General features: G+C 41.7%; 1 protein-coding gene across 3 annotated transcripts in view; it reads left to right on the forward strand.

Moving 5' to 3' along the window:
- Positions 1–2377: 2377 nt before the first annotated feature.
- LOC126068980 (protein FAM104A-like) overlaps positions 2378–17449 on the forward strand; it is a 51217-nt gene continuing 36145 nt past the window's right edge. For 2 of the 3 annotated variants that reach the window (XR_007515800.1, XR_007515802.1), the window contains exon 1: positions 2612–2700. Coding sequence is in view for 1 of the 3 variants with exons in the window: in XM_049871807.1 (XP_049727764.1) it covers positions 2627–2700 (74 nt within the window). In the remaining 2 variants the exon portion in view is untranslated. Of the gene's footprint in view, positions 2701–17449 lie in introns of all 3 variants that reach the window. The other variant, XM_049871807.1, reaches the window with a different exon arrangement.

The following is a 17449-nucleotide window of genomic DNA, read 5'->3' on the forward strand; positions in this document are numbered from 1 at the left end:
AGATCCTAACTCATCACCTACTTCTCTTTCCTTGATCACGCTGTGCCAATCACACTGGCTTCCTCACCGTTCCTCATACACGCTTGGCAGTTTCAACCCAGGTCTTTTGCACTGGCTCTTACCTCTGCCTGGAATGCTTTACTCCCAGATACTCATCTCCTGTAGGTTTCAGCTCAAGTGTCACATTCTCAGGAAGATCTCCTTTGGCCACTCTAGAAATGCTCCCCTATCTATTTCGTTACCCTGATTTAATTTTTATCACAGTAATTACCACCACGTGACACATTACATACTTACATTTTTATGTGTATGATCCCAATAGAATGTAAGCTCCACGAGGACAGGGGTTTTTGTCTATTCCTTTATAGCTGTATTCCTATCACTTAATTATGTGCCTGGCACATAATTTGGGCAGAATTGAATGAATGTGTAAATAAGTAAACAAATGCAAAGTTGTAGTGAGAAACACAGCTAGACAGGTCAAGGATTCTGTTAGATAACATGTTCAGGGGCGACAGGTTGGTGACAAAGTCCTATGGTCTTTATCTGACCTACTCAGGGTCACTGGGGCCACTGGGAGGTTGCCCCATCCCTAACAGCTCCCAAAAGTCCTGCTGACAGTCAAGTACAGTGGCCTGGCCCACACTGGGTCTTCTGACCTTTTGGAAGCCTTGTGATTTCTGTCCCTTGGGGAACAGTGATTGGGTCCCCAGGCCAGCAGGCCTGTGATTAGACATACTCTGCATTACCCGGGGGACATGTTATAATGGCAGACACTGCCTGGAGTTAAGTTTCGTCTTTAAAAGACTTTTTTCCGTGTTCAAGACTGCAGGAAGCTGTGGAGTTTTCATCCTGATTTTGCCCTCTCCAGGGGCGTGCTTACCTTGCTTACCAGATCATCTGTAGTGAACAATTTCACAAAAATCCATGTGAAATTGTTCAGTACAGCTTAGTAAGTAAGCACAAGTAAGCCCGCGCTTACCTTGCTTACTGAGTCATCTGCCCCTGTCAGGGATTACAAATTTGAAAAGAGGCTTTGCTTCTGTAGGAAGGTGGTATGGGGTTGGGAGAAAGATGCCAGCCATACCTAGAAGCAGAATCTTTGATGTGGTGAAAACGTGAAATTTTTCTTTACAGATGATCTGGTATGCAAGGTAAGCACCGTTCTTACCCTGCCTGTTGGATAATCTGCCCCTGCCTCTCTCCCTTTGGAGACCAGTCTGGAATGGTTCATGGGCACGTGCATCGACCAGCTATTCCCTGTTTGCACCACTAGGGGGCGCATAGGATGGAACAGTTCTGTCTTGGGACATACCACTGAGCGGTGCACTGATAGGACTGTCCATTCAGGGAGGTACCACTGGGGAGGGGACTGCATTTTGGAGTAATCTATTGTGTCTTTAAAAAACCAAACCAAACCGTTGCCGTGGAGTCAGTCATTCTGACTCATAGTGACCCTATAGGACAGGGTAGAACTGCCCCATAGAGTTCCCAAGGAGCAGCTGGAGGATTCGAACTGCCCACCATTTGATTAGCAGCCATAGCCACTGCGCCACCAGGGCTACACTTCTAAAAACAAACAAACAAAAACCCCAAACCCACTGCCATCCAGTTGATTTCCACCCGTAGTGACCCTATGGGACAGAGTTAGAACTGCCCCATAGGGTTTCCTAAGGCCGTAAATCTTTCCGGAAGCCGACTGCCACATTTTCTCCTGCAGGAGCAGGCTGGTGCGTTCAAACAGCTGACATTTAGGTTAGCAGTGCAGCGCTTAAGCACTGCGTCACCAGGGCTCCTCAGCACTACTAAAAAATGACAACCAAAGCCGTTGCCATCGAGGGGATTCCGACTCATAGCGACCCTACAGAACAGAGTAGAACTGCCTCAGGGTTTTCAAGGAGCGGCTGGTGGATTCGAACTGCCAACCTTTTTGGTTAGCAGCCTTAACACTTAACCACTGCGCCACCAGGGCTCTGTCGGTACTACTAATACCAACCAACCAAATCCAGTGCCGTCAACCGCGCGGACATCAACCACATTTCTCGACGGCACTAACGGTCCATCCCCACGTTCACCACACCGGTCTCTAGGCCCATTCGAAAGCGAGTGGACACCGGGTCTGAGAATGCAGCCACCGTTCTCACTTCGCGAACTCTGCCCGTTCGTTTCTACAGAGGCTAATCCATCCGGGGACTGCAAAGGGGCATTAGATTGGCTCCGGGAAGTGGAGCAGGGAAGCGTCAAGGACCGTACTGGACCGTGATTGGTCACCGCGATTGCCAAACTAAGCCCTTCCAGGCTGCTGAGTGACTCCGGAAGTGCCCCCCCAGTCCCGCCCCCATCTCGCAAGCCTCGTTCTCATTGGCCGTAGGTTTGGGGCCCGCGCGATAGTTACCGAGCTGGAAGTCTGGCCGTAGGAGAATCCTTTCTCTGAGTTGGGCTACTCACAAACCGAGTGCCCCCAAAGGACTGAAGATGCCACACCAGTCAGTGACAGGGTTCCAGAGTCGTACGCTCAAAGCGCGGAATGACGGGAGCTGTCTTTACGCGAGCTCTCTCTCTTGTTTACCGGTAACTCAGCCACAAGCCCGTCAGGCGCTTTTGGTCCGCACTGTCTTTGCTACAGATGCATTCGTTTACTGTCCAGGGAGAGGTCCCTGAGCTTGTTTGGTGTTTCTGCCTAGCAAGTAAAGTTTATAAGTAAGTATGATGATATTTATCGCTAGGTATGACATCTCGGATGCTGTTTGGGGGTATTTGATCACAAGGTGTGAAGACTCAACTCTCTAGGGGGTTGTATCTCGGCTTGTGAAGTATTTTATCTGAGTGGGATTTTCTGTGGCATGGCATGAGATCTCTTAGGCTGTGTGTGTGTGTTTGTGTATCTGGGCGTGCATTTTCATTATCTTTTAATAGTATTGTGTTTTTGGTGAAAGTTTACACAGCAAATTAGGTTCCTATTTGACAATTTATATACAATTTGTTCAGTGACATTAGCTACATTTTTCACAATGTCTTCTCTTTCATTGAGTTCTGTTTGTTCCATTTCCAGTACTCTAGTTTCCCTGCCCTCTTCTCATCTTTGCTTTAATTGTTGACCTTTTGGTCTCTTTTTTTTAAATAGAGCTCTGTACTCACAGGTAATATCCTTTATTTTGTGTGCTGCTCTGTTATTTCACTAAAAGGTGGTCTCGGGATAGTTTTGGTTCAAGGTTTAAACAGTATCTCAGGGTGATAGTCTCAGGCAGTCCTCTGGTCTCAATTGGTCCAGCAAGTCTGGACTTTTTAAGTATTTGAGTTCTGTTCCACATTTTTCTCTCACTCTATCAGGGTTCATCTATTGTAGTCTTCATCAGAATGGTCAGTTGTGGTAGGCCGGCACCATCTATCTAGTTCTTCTGGTCTCAGGGTAGATGAGGCCTTGGCTCATGCAGGCTATTAGCCGTGCAGACTAGTTTCTTCTCTGAGACTTTGGTTTCCTTCTTTCTCTTTTGGTCCTGACGAGTAGAGAACAACACTTGTGTCTTAGATGGCTGCTCTCAAGCTTTTAAGACCCCCAGACGCTACTCAGCTCCCTTGGATGCAGAACAAGAACTTTGTGAACTATATCGTGTCAGTTGACTGAGTTGTCCCTCAAAACCAGAAAACCAATCTCTTAAAGTGCTTGGTTATATCTGAGAGTTGTCTGTAATTGTATCCTCTATGAGTATGAATGCTTACATACACACATCTTTACTTCACGTATATATAGTTATTTCTATTTGTGTGCACGTATGTATACACCTGTACCTGTCTGTATACCTGTATGCCTATACACATACATATGTGACCATACGCTCATTTTTCTTGGTCTTTGTTGGTTTTGTTACTAAATTATGTATGTCAAATTCTTTAGTACAAACATCTTTTTCTCTTGAGCATTTCTTAGTGACACTGTTTACTTTGGTCAAGCTGTGCTTACTACACCCACATTTGGTACAACTTTTCACTTTTCCAAAAATAACAAGTATCTACAATGTACAGCGTGATTCCTCCTCCTCCCTCCCCCACCCCAACCTCTCCCTGGTAACCACCAGCAAACATTGTGCTCTGTATGTACCATGTTTGGCTTATCCATTTATCCAGTGATGGACATTTGGTTTGTTTCCATTTTCTTGCTATTGTGAATAATGCTGCACTGAACGTGGGTGTGCAAATATCTCTCCATGTCTCTATTAGATCTCTAGGGTATATACCTAGGAGTGGGATTGCTGGATCATATTTCTATTTCTCATTTTTTTAGGTAGCACCATACCATTTTCCATAGCTGTTGTTGTTAGGTGCCGTCGAGTTGGTTCCAACTCATAGTGACCCTATGCACAACAGAACGAAACACTGCCCAGTCCTGCGCCATCCTTAAAAGCATTGTTATGCTTGAGCTTGTTGTTGTAGCCACTGTGTCAATCCACCTCATTGAGGGTCTTCCTCTTTTCCGCTGACCCTTTACTCTGCCAAGCATGATGTCCTCCAGGGACTGATCCCTCCTGACAATATGTCTGAAGTATGTAAGGCGCAGTCTTGCCATCCTTGCTTCTAAGGAGCATTCTTGTTGCACTTACTCCAAGACAGATTTGTTCGTTCTTTTGGCAGTCCGTGGTATATTCAATATTCTTCGCCAACACCACAATTCAAAGACATCAGTTCTTCTTCGGTCTTGCTTATTCGTTGTCCAGCTTTCCCATGCATATGATGCAGCTGAAAATATAATGGCGTGGGTCAGGCACACCTTAGTCTTCAAGGTGACATCTTTGCTTTTCAACACTTTAAAGAGGTCCTTTGCAGCAGATTTACCCAATGAAATGCGTCGTTTGATTTCTTGACTGCTGCTTCCATGGGTGTTGATTGCGGATCCAAGTAAAATGAAATCCTTGACAACTTCAGTCTTTTCTCTGTTTGTCATGCTGTTGCTTATTGGTCCAGTTGTGAGGATTTTTGTTATCTTCATGTTGAGGTGCAATTGATACTGAAGGCTGTGGTCTCTGATCTTCGTAAGTAAGTGCCTCAAGTCCCCTTCACTTCCAGCAAGCAAGGTTGTGTCATCTGCATCACGCAGGTTGTTAGTTTTCCTCCAATCCTGATGCCCCATTCTTCTTCATATAGTCCAGCTTCTTGGATTATTTGCCCAACATACAGATTGAATAGGTATGGTGAAAGGATACAACCCTGATGCATACTTTTCCTGACTTTAAACTACTCATTATCCCCTTGTTCTGTCTGGACAGCTGCCTCTTGATTTATGGAAAGGTTCCTCATGAGCACAATTAAGTGTTCTGGAATTCCCATTCTTTGCAATGTTATCTGTAATTTGTTATGATCCACACAGTCGAATGTCTTTGCATAGTCAGTAAAACACAGGTAAACATCCTTCTGGTATTCTCTGCTGTCAGCCAGGATCCATCTGACATCAGAAATGATATCCCTGGTTCCACGTCCTCTTCTGAAACCAGCCTGAATTTCTGGCAGTTCCCTGTCGATATACTGCTGCAGCCGTTTTTGAATGATCTTCAGCAAAATTTTGCTTGCATGTGATATTAATGATATTGTTCTATAATTTCCACATTCGGTTGGATCACCTTTCTTGGGAATAGGCATAAATATGGATCTCTTCCAGCCAGTTGGCCAGGAAGCTCTCTTCCATATTTCTTGGCATAGATGAGTGAGCACTTCCAGCACTGCATCCATTTGTTGAAACATCTCAGTTGATATTCCGTCGAGTCCTGGAGCCTTGTTTTTCGCCGGTGCCTTCAGAGCAGCTTGGACTTCTTCCTTGAGTACCATCGGTTCCTGATCATATGCTACCTCTTGGAATTGTTGAACATCGACTCATTCTTTTTGGTATAATGACTCTGTATTCCTTCCACCTTCTTTGATGCTTCCTATTGCAACGTGAGGCTTGAATTTTTTCCTCAGTTCTTTCAGCTTGAGAAACGCTGAGCGTGTTCTTTCCTTTTGGTTTTCTATCTCCAACTCTTTGCACATGTCATTATAATACTTTGTCTTCTCGAGCTCCCTTTAAAATCTTCTGTTCAGTGCTTTTACTTCATCACTTCTTCCTTTTGCTTTAGCTGCTCAGCGTTCATGAGCAAGTTGCAGATTCTCCCCTCTGACATCCATCATGATCTTTTCTTTCTTTCCTGTCTTTTCAGTGTCCTCTTGCTTTCTTCATGTATGATGTCCTTGATGTCATTCCACAATTCGTCTGGTCTTTGGTCACTAGTGTTCAGTGCGTCAAATCTGTTCTTGAGATGGTCTCTAAATTCAGGTGGGATATACTCAAGGTCATATTTTGGCTCTCGTGGACTTGCTCTGATTTTCTTCAGTTTCAGCTTGAACTTGCATAGGAACAACTGATGGTCTGTTCCACATTTGGCCCCTGGCCTTGTTCTGACTGATGATATTGAGCTTTTCCATCGTCTCTTTCCACAGATGTAGTCAATTTGATTCCTATGTGTTCATCTGGTGAGGTCCACGTGTATAGTCGCCGTTTATGTTGGTGAAAAAAGGTATTTGCAATGATGTCATTGGTCTTGCAAAATTCTATCATTCGATCTCTGGCATTTTTTCTGTCACCAAGGCCATATTTTCCAACTACTGATCCTTCTTTGTTTTCAACTTTCGCATTCCAATCACCGGTAATTATCAATGCATCCTGACTGCATGTTCGATCTATTTCAGACTTCAGCAGCTCATAAAAATCTTCTATTTCTTCATCTTTGGCCTTAGTGGTTGGTGTGTAAATTTGAATAATAGTTGTATTAAGTGGTCTTCCTTGTAGGCGAAATCCGCCCCTCCCCCCACCATTTTCCATAGTGGTTGTATCATTTTCTGGTTCTACCAGCAATAGGTAAGGATTCCAGTCTTAGCATATCCTTGCCAACATTTGTTGTTATTATTTTTTAATCAGTGTCACTTTTTAGCTGGGGTGAGATGGTATCTCATGGTAGTTTTGGTTTGTATCTCTCTAATGGCTGATGATGAGGTTTTCATGTGTTTCTGGCCATTTGAATGTCTTCTTTCATGAAGTGTCTGTTCATGTTTTTTGCCCATTTTATAATTGGGTTGTTTGTCATTTTGTTGTTGAGTTTTAAAATTTTTCTATAAACTTTAGAGATTAGGCCCTTATAAGATTTGTTGTTCTCGAAGATTTTTCCCAGTCTGTAGGTTGTCTTTTTGCTCTTTTAATAAACTCTTTCAATGAGCATAGGTTTTTAATTTTTATGAGTTCCCAATTATGTATTTTGTCTTCTGCTGTTTATGCATTCATAGTTATGTTTGTTAGCCTATTTTCACAGATTAGGTCCAGTAGTTTTTTCCCTATGTTTTCTTCCAGGAACTTTATAGTTCTAGCTTTAACATTTAGGTCTTTTATCTGTTTTGAGTTAGTTTAGTGTATGATGTGAGGAATGGATCCTGTTTCATTTTTCTGCAAGTGGATATCCAGTTATGTCCCACAATTTATTAAAGAGATTGTTTCTTCCCCATGGAATGGACTTTGACCCCTTGTCAAAAATCAGTTATCCATAAATGGATGGATTTTTTTCCTGGGTTCTCAATTCTATTCCATTGGTCTATGTATCTGTCATTGAACCAATACCAGGCTGTCTTGTTTACAGTGGCTGTATATTATGTTTTGATATATCGTAATGTGAGGCCAGCTATTTTGTTCTTCTTCAGTAATGCTTTGGCTATTCAGGTGTCTTTCCTTTTCATATAAAGTTGGTCATTAGTTTTTACATTTTAGTAAAAAATGTTGTTGGTATTTGTATCAGGATTGCATTGTATCTGTAGATCACTTTAGGTAGAGTTGACATTTTTGCTTTTTTAAGTCTTCAATCCATGAGCATGGGATGTCCTTTCATTTATGTAGGTCTTTCTTGTAGTAGTCTTTTATAATTTTCATTGTTTAAGCCTTTTATGTCCTTGGTCCTTGGTTAGGTTGATTCCTATGTATTTTATTGTTTGCCAGGCTATTGTAAATGGTACTTTTTTTCTATTATTGTGCCTTAGATGAAGGTTTACAGAACAAATTAGTTTCTCATTAAACAATTAACACACATATTGTTTTGTGACATTGGTTGCCAACCCTGCAATGTGTCAGCACTCTCCCCTTCTTTACCTTGGGTACCTAATTTTCATTTGTCCAGCTTTCCTGTCCCCTCCTGCCTTCTTGTTCTTACCCCTGGGCTGGTGTGCCCATTTAGTCTTGTATGCATGGCTGAGCTACCTGTATTATTGTTTGTTTTATGGGTCTGTCTAATCTTTGGCTGAAGGGTGAGCCTCAGGAGTGACTTCAGTACTGAGTTAAAAGGGTGTCTGGGGACCATACTCTGGAGGTTTCTCCAATCTCTGTCAGACGAGTAAGTTGGTTTGTGTGTGTGTGTGAGTTTGAATTTTGTTCTACGCTTTCTCTAGCTCTGTCGTTGTCTTAGTCATATAAAATAATAATACACCACAATCAAGTGGGATTCATACCAGGATTGCAAGGGTGGTTCAGTATTAGAAAATCTATCAATGTAATACACCACATAAGTAAACGAAAGTAAAAGAACCGTATGATCATATCAGTTGACACAGAAAAGTAATTTGATAAAATCCAATACCCTTTCCTGATTTAAAAAAAAAAAAAACTCTCACCAAAACAGGAATACAAGGGAAATTTCTCAACATAATTAAGGGCATAAATGCAAAACCAACAGCCAATGTTAATCTCAATGGAGAAAGACTGAGAGCCTTCCCCTTGAGAATGGGAACAAGACAAGGATGTCCATTATCACCACTCTTATTCAACATTTTACTAGTAGTCCTGACCAGAGCAATAAGGCAAGAAAGAGAAATAAAAAGCATCTGAATCAGAAAGGAAGAAATAAAAGTATTTCTATTCATAGATGACATGATCCTATACATAGAAAACCCTAAAGATTCCACAAGAAAACTAATTTTTATTGTGCTTTAAGCGAAAGTTTACAAATCAAGTCAGTCTCTCACACAAAAACTTATATACACCTTGCTACATACTCCCAATTACTCTCCCCCTAATGAGAGCCTGCCCTTTCCCTCCACTCTCTCTTTTTGTGTCAATTTTGCCAGCTTCTAACCCCCTCTACCCTCTCATCTCCCCTCCAGGCAGGAGATGCCAACATACTCTCAAGTGTCCACCTGATCCAAGAAGCTCACTCCTCACCAGCATCCCTCTCCAACCCATTGTCCAGTCCAATCTATGTCTGAAGAGTTGGCTTCGGGAATGGTTCCTGTCCTGGGCCAACAGAAGGTCTGGGGGCCATGACCACCGGGGTCCTTCCAGTCTCAGTCAGACCATTAAGTCTGGTCTTTTTATGAGAATTTGGGGTCTGCATCCCACTGCTCTCCTGCTCCCTCAGGGGTTCTCTGTTGTGTTTCCTGTCAGGGCAGTCATCGGTTGTAGCTGAGCACCATCTAGTTTTTCTGATCTCAGGACAATACAGTCTCTGGTTCATGTGGGCCTTTCTGTCTCCTGGGCTCGTAATTACCTTGTGTCCTTGGTGTGCTTCATTCTCCTTTGATCCAGGTGGGTTGAGACCAATTGATGCATCTTTTCTGCTTGCTAGCATTTAAGACCCCAGATGCCACTCTTCAAAGTGGGATGCAGAATGTTTTCTTAATAGATTTTATTATGCCAATTGACTTAGATGTCCCCTGAAACCATGGTCCCCAAACTCCTGCCCCTGCTACGCTGGCCTTCGAAGCATTCAGTTTATTCAGGAAACTTTTGGTTTAGTCCAGCTGTGCTGACCTCCATTGTATTGTGTGTTGTCTTTCCCTTCACCTAAAGTAGTTCTTATCTACTATCTAATTAGTGAATACCCCTCTCCCACCCTCCCTCCCTACCCACTCTCGTAATCATAAAAGAATGTTTTCTTCCCAGTTTAAACTATTTCTCAAGTTCTTGTAGTAGTGGTCTTATACAATATTTGTCCTTTTGCAACTGACTAATTTCACTCAGCATAATGCCTTCCAGGTTCCTCCATGGTATGAAATGTTTCACAGATTCCTCACTGTTCTTTATCAATGCGTAGTATTCCATTGTGTGAATATGCCATTATTTATCCATTCATCCGTTGATGGGCACCTTCGTTGCTTCCATCTTTTTGCTATTGTAAACAGTGCTGCAGTGAACACGGGTGTGCATATATCGCTCATGTAAAGGCTCTTATTTTTCTAGGATATATTCCAAGGAGTGGGATTGCTGGATTGTATGGTAGTTCTATTTCTAGCTTTTTAAGGAAGTGCCAAATTGATTTCCAAAGTGGTTGTACCATTTGACATTCCCACCAGCAGTGTATAAGTGTTCTAATCTTTCCACAGCCTCTCCAACATTTATTATTTTGTGTTTTTTGGATTAATGCCAGCCTTGTTGGAGTGAGGTGAAATCTCATTGTAGTTTCGATCTGCATTTCTGTAATGGCTAATGATGTTGAACATTTCCTCATGTATCTGTTAGCTACCTGAATGTCTTCTTTAGTGAAGTGTCTATTCATATCTTTTGCCCATTTTTTAATTGGGTTATTTGTCTTTTTGTAGTTGAGTTTTTGCAGTATCATGTAGATTTTAGAGATCAGGCGCTGATCAGAAATGTCATAGCTAAAAACTTTTTCCCACTCTGTAGGTAGTTGTTTTACACTTTTGGTGAAGTCTTTGGATGAGCATAGGTGTTTGATTTTTAGGAGCTCCCAGTTATCTTGTTTTTCTTATATGTTATTTATAATGTTTTCCATACAGTTTACACCATGTATTAGGGCTCCTAATGTTGTCCCTATTGTTTCTTCCTGATCTTTATCATTTTAGATTTTATATTTAGGTCTTTGATCCATTTTGAGTTCGTTTTTGTGCATGGAGTAAGGTATGGGTCTTGTTTCTTTTTTTTGCAGATGGATATCCAGTTATGCCAGCACCATTTTTTAAAACGACGGTCTTTTCCCCATTTAACTGTTTTGGGGCCTTTGTCAAATATCAACTGCTCATATGTGGATGTATTTATGTCTGGATTCTCAATTCTGTTCTATTGGTCTAGGTATCTTGTTGTACCAGTACCAGGCTGTTTTGACTACTCTGTGGCAGTATAATAGGTTCTAAAATCAGGTAAAGTAAGGCCTCCCACTTATGTTCTTCTTTTTCAAGAATGCCTTATTTATCTGGGGCCTCTTTCCCTTCCATATGAGATTGGCGATTTGTTTCTCCATCTCATTAAAGAATGTCGTTGGGATTTGGATCGGAATTGCATTAAATGTGTAGATCGCTTTTGATAGAGTAGACATTTTTATAATGTTAAGTCTTTCTATCCATGAGCAAGGTATATTTTTCTACTTATGTAAGTCTCTTTTGGTTTCTTGCAGAAGTGTACTGTAGTTTTCTTTGTAGAAGTCTTTGACCTCTCTGGTAAGATTTATTCCTAAATATTTTATCTTCTTGGGGCTACTGTAAATGGCATTGATTTGGTGATTTCCTCTTTGATGTTTTTTTTGTTGGTGTAGAGGAATCCAACTGATTTTTGCATGTTTATCTTGTATCCCGATACTCTGCTGTAGTTTTCAGTGGTTTTCTTGAGGATTCCTTGGGGCTTTCTATGTATAAGATCATGGCATCTGCAAATAGAGATACTTTTATTCTTCCTTGCCAGTCTGGATGCCCTTCATTTCTTTACCTAGCCTAATTGCTCTGACTAGGACCTCCAACACAATGTTGAATAACAGCGGTGATAAAGGGCATCCTTCTCTGGTTCCTGATCACAATGGGAATGCTTTCAGGCTCTCTCCATTTAGGGTGATGTTGGCTGTTGGCTTTGTATAAAAAAAAAAATTTTTTTTAAATGCCGTTTATTATGTTGAGGAATTTTCCTTCTATTCCTATTTTGCTGACAGTTTTTATCATGAGAGGTTGTTGAACTTTCCCCCACATTTTTGAATGACTGCTTTGCTGTGTAAGGAATTCTTGGTTGGCAATTGTTTTCATTCAATGTCTTATATATGTCGCTTCATTGTCTTTTGGCCTCCAGGGTTTCTGGGGAGAAATTTGCACTAATTCTTATTAAAGACCTTGCTATGTTATATTGGGCTTTCTCTTGCTGCTTTCAGAATTTTCTCCTTTTTGTTGGTTTCCAGGAATTTTATTAGAAAGTGCTGTGAGGTGGATATTTTGTATTTCTTCTATTTGGAGTTCATGTAGCTTCCTGTATTTGCAGGCTTGGTTCCTGTTTAGGTCTGGGAAAGTTTCTAATATTATCTCTTGGAAAATTCTTTTTATGCCTTTATTATCATCATGATGCTCTGGGATTCCAAAAATTCCATTATAAGATTTCTTAATTGACTCCCACATTTCCATTTGGTTTTGTTCAGTTTTCTTTGTTCTTTTTTCTTGTTTCTCCTTGGACATAATAAGTTACTCTGTCTTTTAGTTAACGTATTCTCTTGTCTGTTCAAATCTACTCTTGAATATTTCTCTTGCATTTTCTAAATCAGTTATTTTATTTTTCACTTCTGGTTATTCTCTTTGTTTTTGTAATGTTTTCAATCTCCTTATTCAGTTTCTCATTTTGTTGTTTCCTGATCTCCATCAGTTTGTTTTCTGTGTGTTTTTTCCGTTCTTTAAACATATTTAACACCATTGTCTGGAAGTCTTCTATTTTTTCCATTATCCTGGTCTCCATAGGAGAAATTCCTTCTTCTTCATGGTTTTCTTTTGATTGGTCCTTCTTCTTTTGTGATTTTTTTGTTTTATTACTTTTTGTTGAACCTTGTTCATTTTAATATCTTTTTGTGATAGTTTGAAAAAAATTTTTTTTGTTTTCATGGGAATATTTTTGTTAGGTTTTTACCGTCACTTGTCTTCTGAGTTTGGTTTTGTTTTTGGTCTTCTAAGTACCACTAGAGGGCACTCTTTCCCTCATTCTCTTTTAGCAATGAGTCAGTTCTGTCCGAGGATTTATCTCTGTTATGTAGGGTGTATGTTTTTTGAGTTGCCTGAGGGACTTTATCTTAAGGTTATGTGATGTTTCTGAGTCTTTTTAACTTCCGTGTTTCTGTTTCTGGTTTTTTTTTTTTTTAATTCTGTTTCATGCCTATTGCCACGGCTTCTAGGTGTTTTGAAAAGTTTTTAGTCTCTGGGTGCTTACTCTGGCTGGTTCTTCCTAGGGTGGCTGACTTTACTGGTGTGTGAGAGTCTCTCTGTTTAGGTGTAGCTCGGTTTAGGTGTAGCTCAGACTGTATTCCTGGGGCTGGGTTCCTTCCCTTCCCTCTGTCAGATTAAAGGATGCTTTCTCCTCTGTGACTGATTGCTCATAGGTGGGAGTTTTCTGCTGACTCTGGAGGGAAGTGCTGGGGCTCAGCTTTCTCGAGGTGAGGACGGGAAGCCTTTCTGTCTTACCCTCATGTGCAACCCTGTATAGTTTTTTTTTAGGGAACCCAGTTGTGGGCACGGAGCCAGTTGTTTTCTGCTGTGTTGCCTAGTTGATGTATATTTCTCACCCTAGCTGATGGATGTGTCACTCACCTTTTCAGTATATCTGGGTCCTAGTGCTATCCGATTCAACAGCACCCATTCACAGCACCACGGCCTTCCTGCTCCCCTTCTCATGAACTCCCACAGCCAATCTGCGTAACCGTAATTGTACTACACCTTCCTCAGTTTAGCTCGCAACCTGTGTTCTTTGTTCAAGGTGTTGCCTGTCCCTGTCCCCAAATGGCTGCAATGACCGCAGTCCTCTGGATATCAGCAGCTAGAATGTCTCAGCTTCTGTGCTGATCCTGCTTCTCCTCTTGCCTGTTTCTGGATTCACGTTGACTCTGCAGCACTTCACCTGCCATCCAGAGGTCTGAGATCTCAGTCTGTGCTTGTTTCTATTTGTTATTCAGTGGGTTAGTTGCAGCAGGTAGATGGGAGTGACTGTTTACTCTGCCATCTTGCCCCGCTTCTCTGTGTGTGTATTTTCTGAGCTGTTTGAGCATTTGTGTCCCTGGATCAATCATCACATAGCCCATTATGTGAGGTCATTGAGCTGTTTGTGATTTTGGGTCCCAAGTTGTCAAGTTTCTGAGCTGCTTGGGGAGGGGAGATACGTGTCTTAAGGTGTGAAGTTTCTGAGCTGTTTGGGGGGGGGGTCTCCTCTGTCCTATAGGGCTGCTATGAGTTGAAATTGACTCAGTGGCAACGGGTTTTTTTTGTTTGTTTGTTTATGTGTAGGGTGTATGTTTTTTGAGTTGCCTGAGGGACTTTATCTTAAGGTTATGTGATGTTTCTGAGTTATTTTAACTTCCGTGTTTCTGTTTCTGGGGTCTTTGTATTAGGTCGGGAGGTCTCTGAGTAGTTTAGTGGTCTGTGACCAGGTCGTGAGTTATCTAAGCAATTTAGTTTCCCAGGGTTGAGGATTTTGGTCTGTTTGGGGAGAGTGTGTTGTAGTGTGTATGGCCTCTGTTCTGTTTGGGGGTCTGTGTCTCAAGTTGTGCACTCTCTGTGCAGGAATTCTTGGAGTCTGTGTCTTAGGATGTGAGTTCAGGGGGCTCTTTTTGGTGTCCTTGGGTATCTGAGCTGCTTGGAAGTCTCTGTCTTGGGAGTGAAGTCTCTTACTTCTTTTTCGTGAGGTCTCTGTGCAGGAACTGTGGGTTTGGAGCTTGGCAAACAAACTTTCAAAGCCTGGAGCCCCCAAGTCCTGGTTGTTGGCCAAGTCATTTTTCTCCTCGAGCCTTAGTATATTTCATAATCAATAAATTAGTGCTAGTGTCCCCCATGAAGGGTATTTGTGCATCTTAGCAATGTGTCTAAAGTATCTGGCTCCCAGCCACCTTCAACAAGAATTTTCTGAGCATCTGGTATGTGCCTGATTACTGTTCTAGGTACTGAGGATACAACAGAGAACAAAACAAAGTCCCTGACCTCATAGCATTGATCTGTAAATATGTAGTCCATCAGAGGGTGGCAAGTGCTTTGTAGAAAATTAGGCAGGGTCAGGGGAAGGGTATGTGGGGAGGGTGTTGTTATTTTATTCAGGATGATGAGGGAAGGCCTCCCTGAAAATATGATGATTAATAGAGACTCAAAGGAAATGAGGGGCAGGTCTGGGAGAAGAGCATTCTAGGTGGAAGGAACAGCAAGTGCAAAAGCCCTGAGGGGGAAACCCACCTGGTGCGTTCCTGGAATATCAAGGACTCTTGTGATACTGGCAAAACCCTCATCACGGGGTTTGGTACATAGCACTCATTAGAAAGTATCTGGTATTACTATATGTCTGTTTCTCCACAGCTTGCAAGGGAAGCAGGGTTATCCCTATTTTACAGATGAGGAACCCGAGACTCAGAAAAGTACCCCAAGCCTGCTCTCCTGCTCACATCTGAAATTCCTACAAGAGGTTGTGAAATCTTCTACTCCATTATGGGAGACAGAGGGATTGAATGTCACAGCTGTAGGGAGGATACCACTCACCCTGAATGTCAGCCAACTGAACAGTATAAATTATAATAGGGGAATCATGGCCATCACAGCATTTCTACTTTTGATGGAGGGCAGGACTTTAGGACTGAGAAAGAAACTGGGGTAGGAGTTAGAGGCAGAAAGGGGAAGCTGGGGGAGAGTGAGAAAAAGCACACTAGCGTCATAATATTCCTTGGGTTTGGCTCAATTCACGTTAATAAGTTGATTGTTTTATAGTTACCCTTTCTCTTCCCCTTCCCTTCCCTTTTGTGCATGAACAATTAGTTCTAGAGCCATTAGGTGGGGCAGAGCAAGCAAGTATATGTGTGGAGGGGCATCCTCATTTGGGGATTCAGAGCCCAGGCATGGTGAGGAGGCCATCCATGCATAGGGACAGCCTGGAGTGGGTGTTGGAGCTCAAGGGGGCAAGAAGGATGTCCGTGTGGGGTTGAGGGGGAGGGCTAACTGGCATAAGTATATAAGCCTGAGCGGGGTGAGGAGGTCATGGGCTGGGGAGGGTTCAGCACAGCCTGTGAGGTGGGCTGCATGGGGGAAGGGTGGTTTATAGACATTGGGATTGATGAACTAAGTAAATTATTAAGGATAATAGGAGTCAGAGCCCTTTCAGAAAAGGGAGTTTCAAATATAGAAAGGAAGAAAACTAGAACAAACCCTGAGGAATTACACTAGAATTAGAGGTCTCCACATGAACTCATGGTGTTCAATATATGTGTGTGTATGTATGGATACATTGATGAATAGGTATGGATGTAAGTGTGTATATGCATGTGTGTGTATGTGTGTACATATATATACTCCAGAGGGCCTGGAAACAACAATGCCCCAATTGCAAAGAGCACACCCAAGCCCCAGATCTTGGCCTCTTAGTACCATTCTCCATTAAAGGGAACCATGGCTCTTTTGAAGAATGGTTGGTTCAAGGACTGGGGGAGGGAAAAGACAGGATGAGCCTGAAACAACTTGAGGTGCCAATAATACGGAAATGTTCAAAGAATGATGTAAGAAGGACACAGAAACTAGTTTGAAGGGGCTCGTACTGGCCAAACTAGGGATGATTTTAGCATCAAACTAATTAATGATAGTAATGGATTATAGCCCATTGAGTAAATAGGAAATCCAAGTCCACATTGATACAAATAAATAAATGAATCAATTGCAGGTTTGATGAAGAACAGAATATTTAATTCCAAAAGACCTCCCAGCAAAATACAGGCAGTCCTCGGGTTATGGACATCTGACTTACATACAACCTGTAGTTGTACAACCTGTAGTTATGAACTAACCCCCCATAAAGTCTATTATATTAAAAATTCAAGATATATTCAATGGTTCATAATAACAAATGGATGCTACTTTGCAATGCATATGAAAACATTATTATTATTGTATTTTTATGTTAAATATGTTTTAGTGTATCTGGAAGTATTTCTTTAATGTTTTTTATGCATAGAAGGGTACACTATACCATATACTAAGACAAAAACTTGATTGACATTAGATACAAACGTACCTAACTGTTCTGACTTACGTTACATTCGACTTAAAGGCAGACTTAAGAACAGAACTTATATGTAATCTGGGGACTGCCTGTACTTCTTAATTACAAATAGGAAAAGTTTAACTTTGTAGGCAGACACTACCTTAATCACTTGATATAAGTGAGCATCATCAGAAGTGGGACAAATCAAAATTATTTACCATGTGATAGGAGACAGTGAGAACAGAATATCACTTATGTGAAATTCTTGCCAAAGATATGTAACCTGAGCCTAATCATGAAGAAACATTGGACAAACCCAAACTGAGGGCATCATACAAAATAACTGCCCTACAGTTTCCCAAAGTGCCAAGGCCATGAAAGTGAAGGAAGGACAGAGGGACTGTTCCAGATTGATGGACATGGTGCAAATGGTTAAGCGCTTGGCAGTTAACTGAGGGGTTGGCAGATCGAGTC

The sequence above is a fragment of the Elephas maximus genome, chromosome X (genome assembly GCF_024166365.1).
Source record: "Elephas maximus indicus isolate mEleMax1 chromosome X, mEleMax1 primary haplotype, whole genome shotgun sequence".
Taxonomy (NCBI): domain Eukaryota; kingdom Metazoa; phylum Chordata; class Mammalia; order Proboscidea; family Elephantidae; genus Elephas; species Elephas maximus.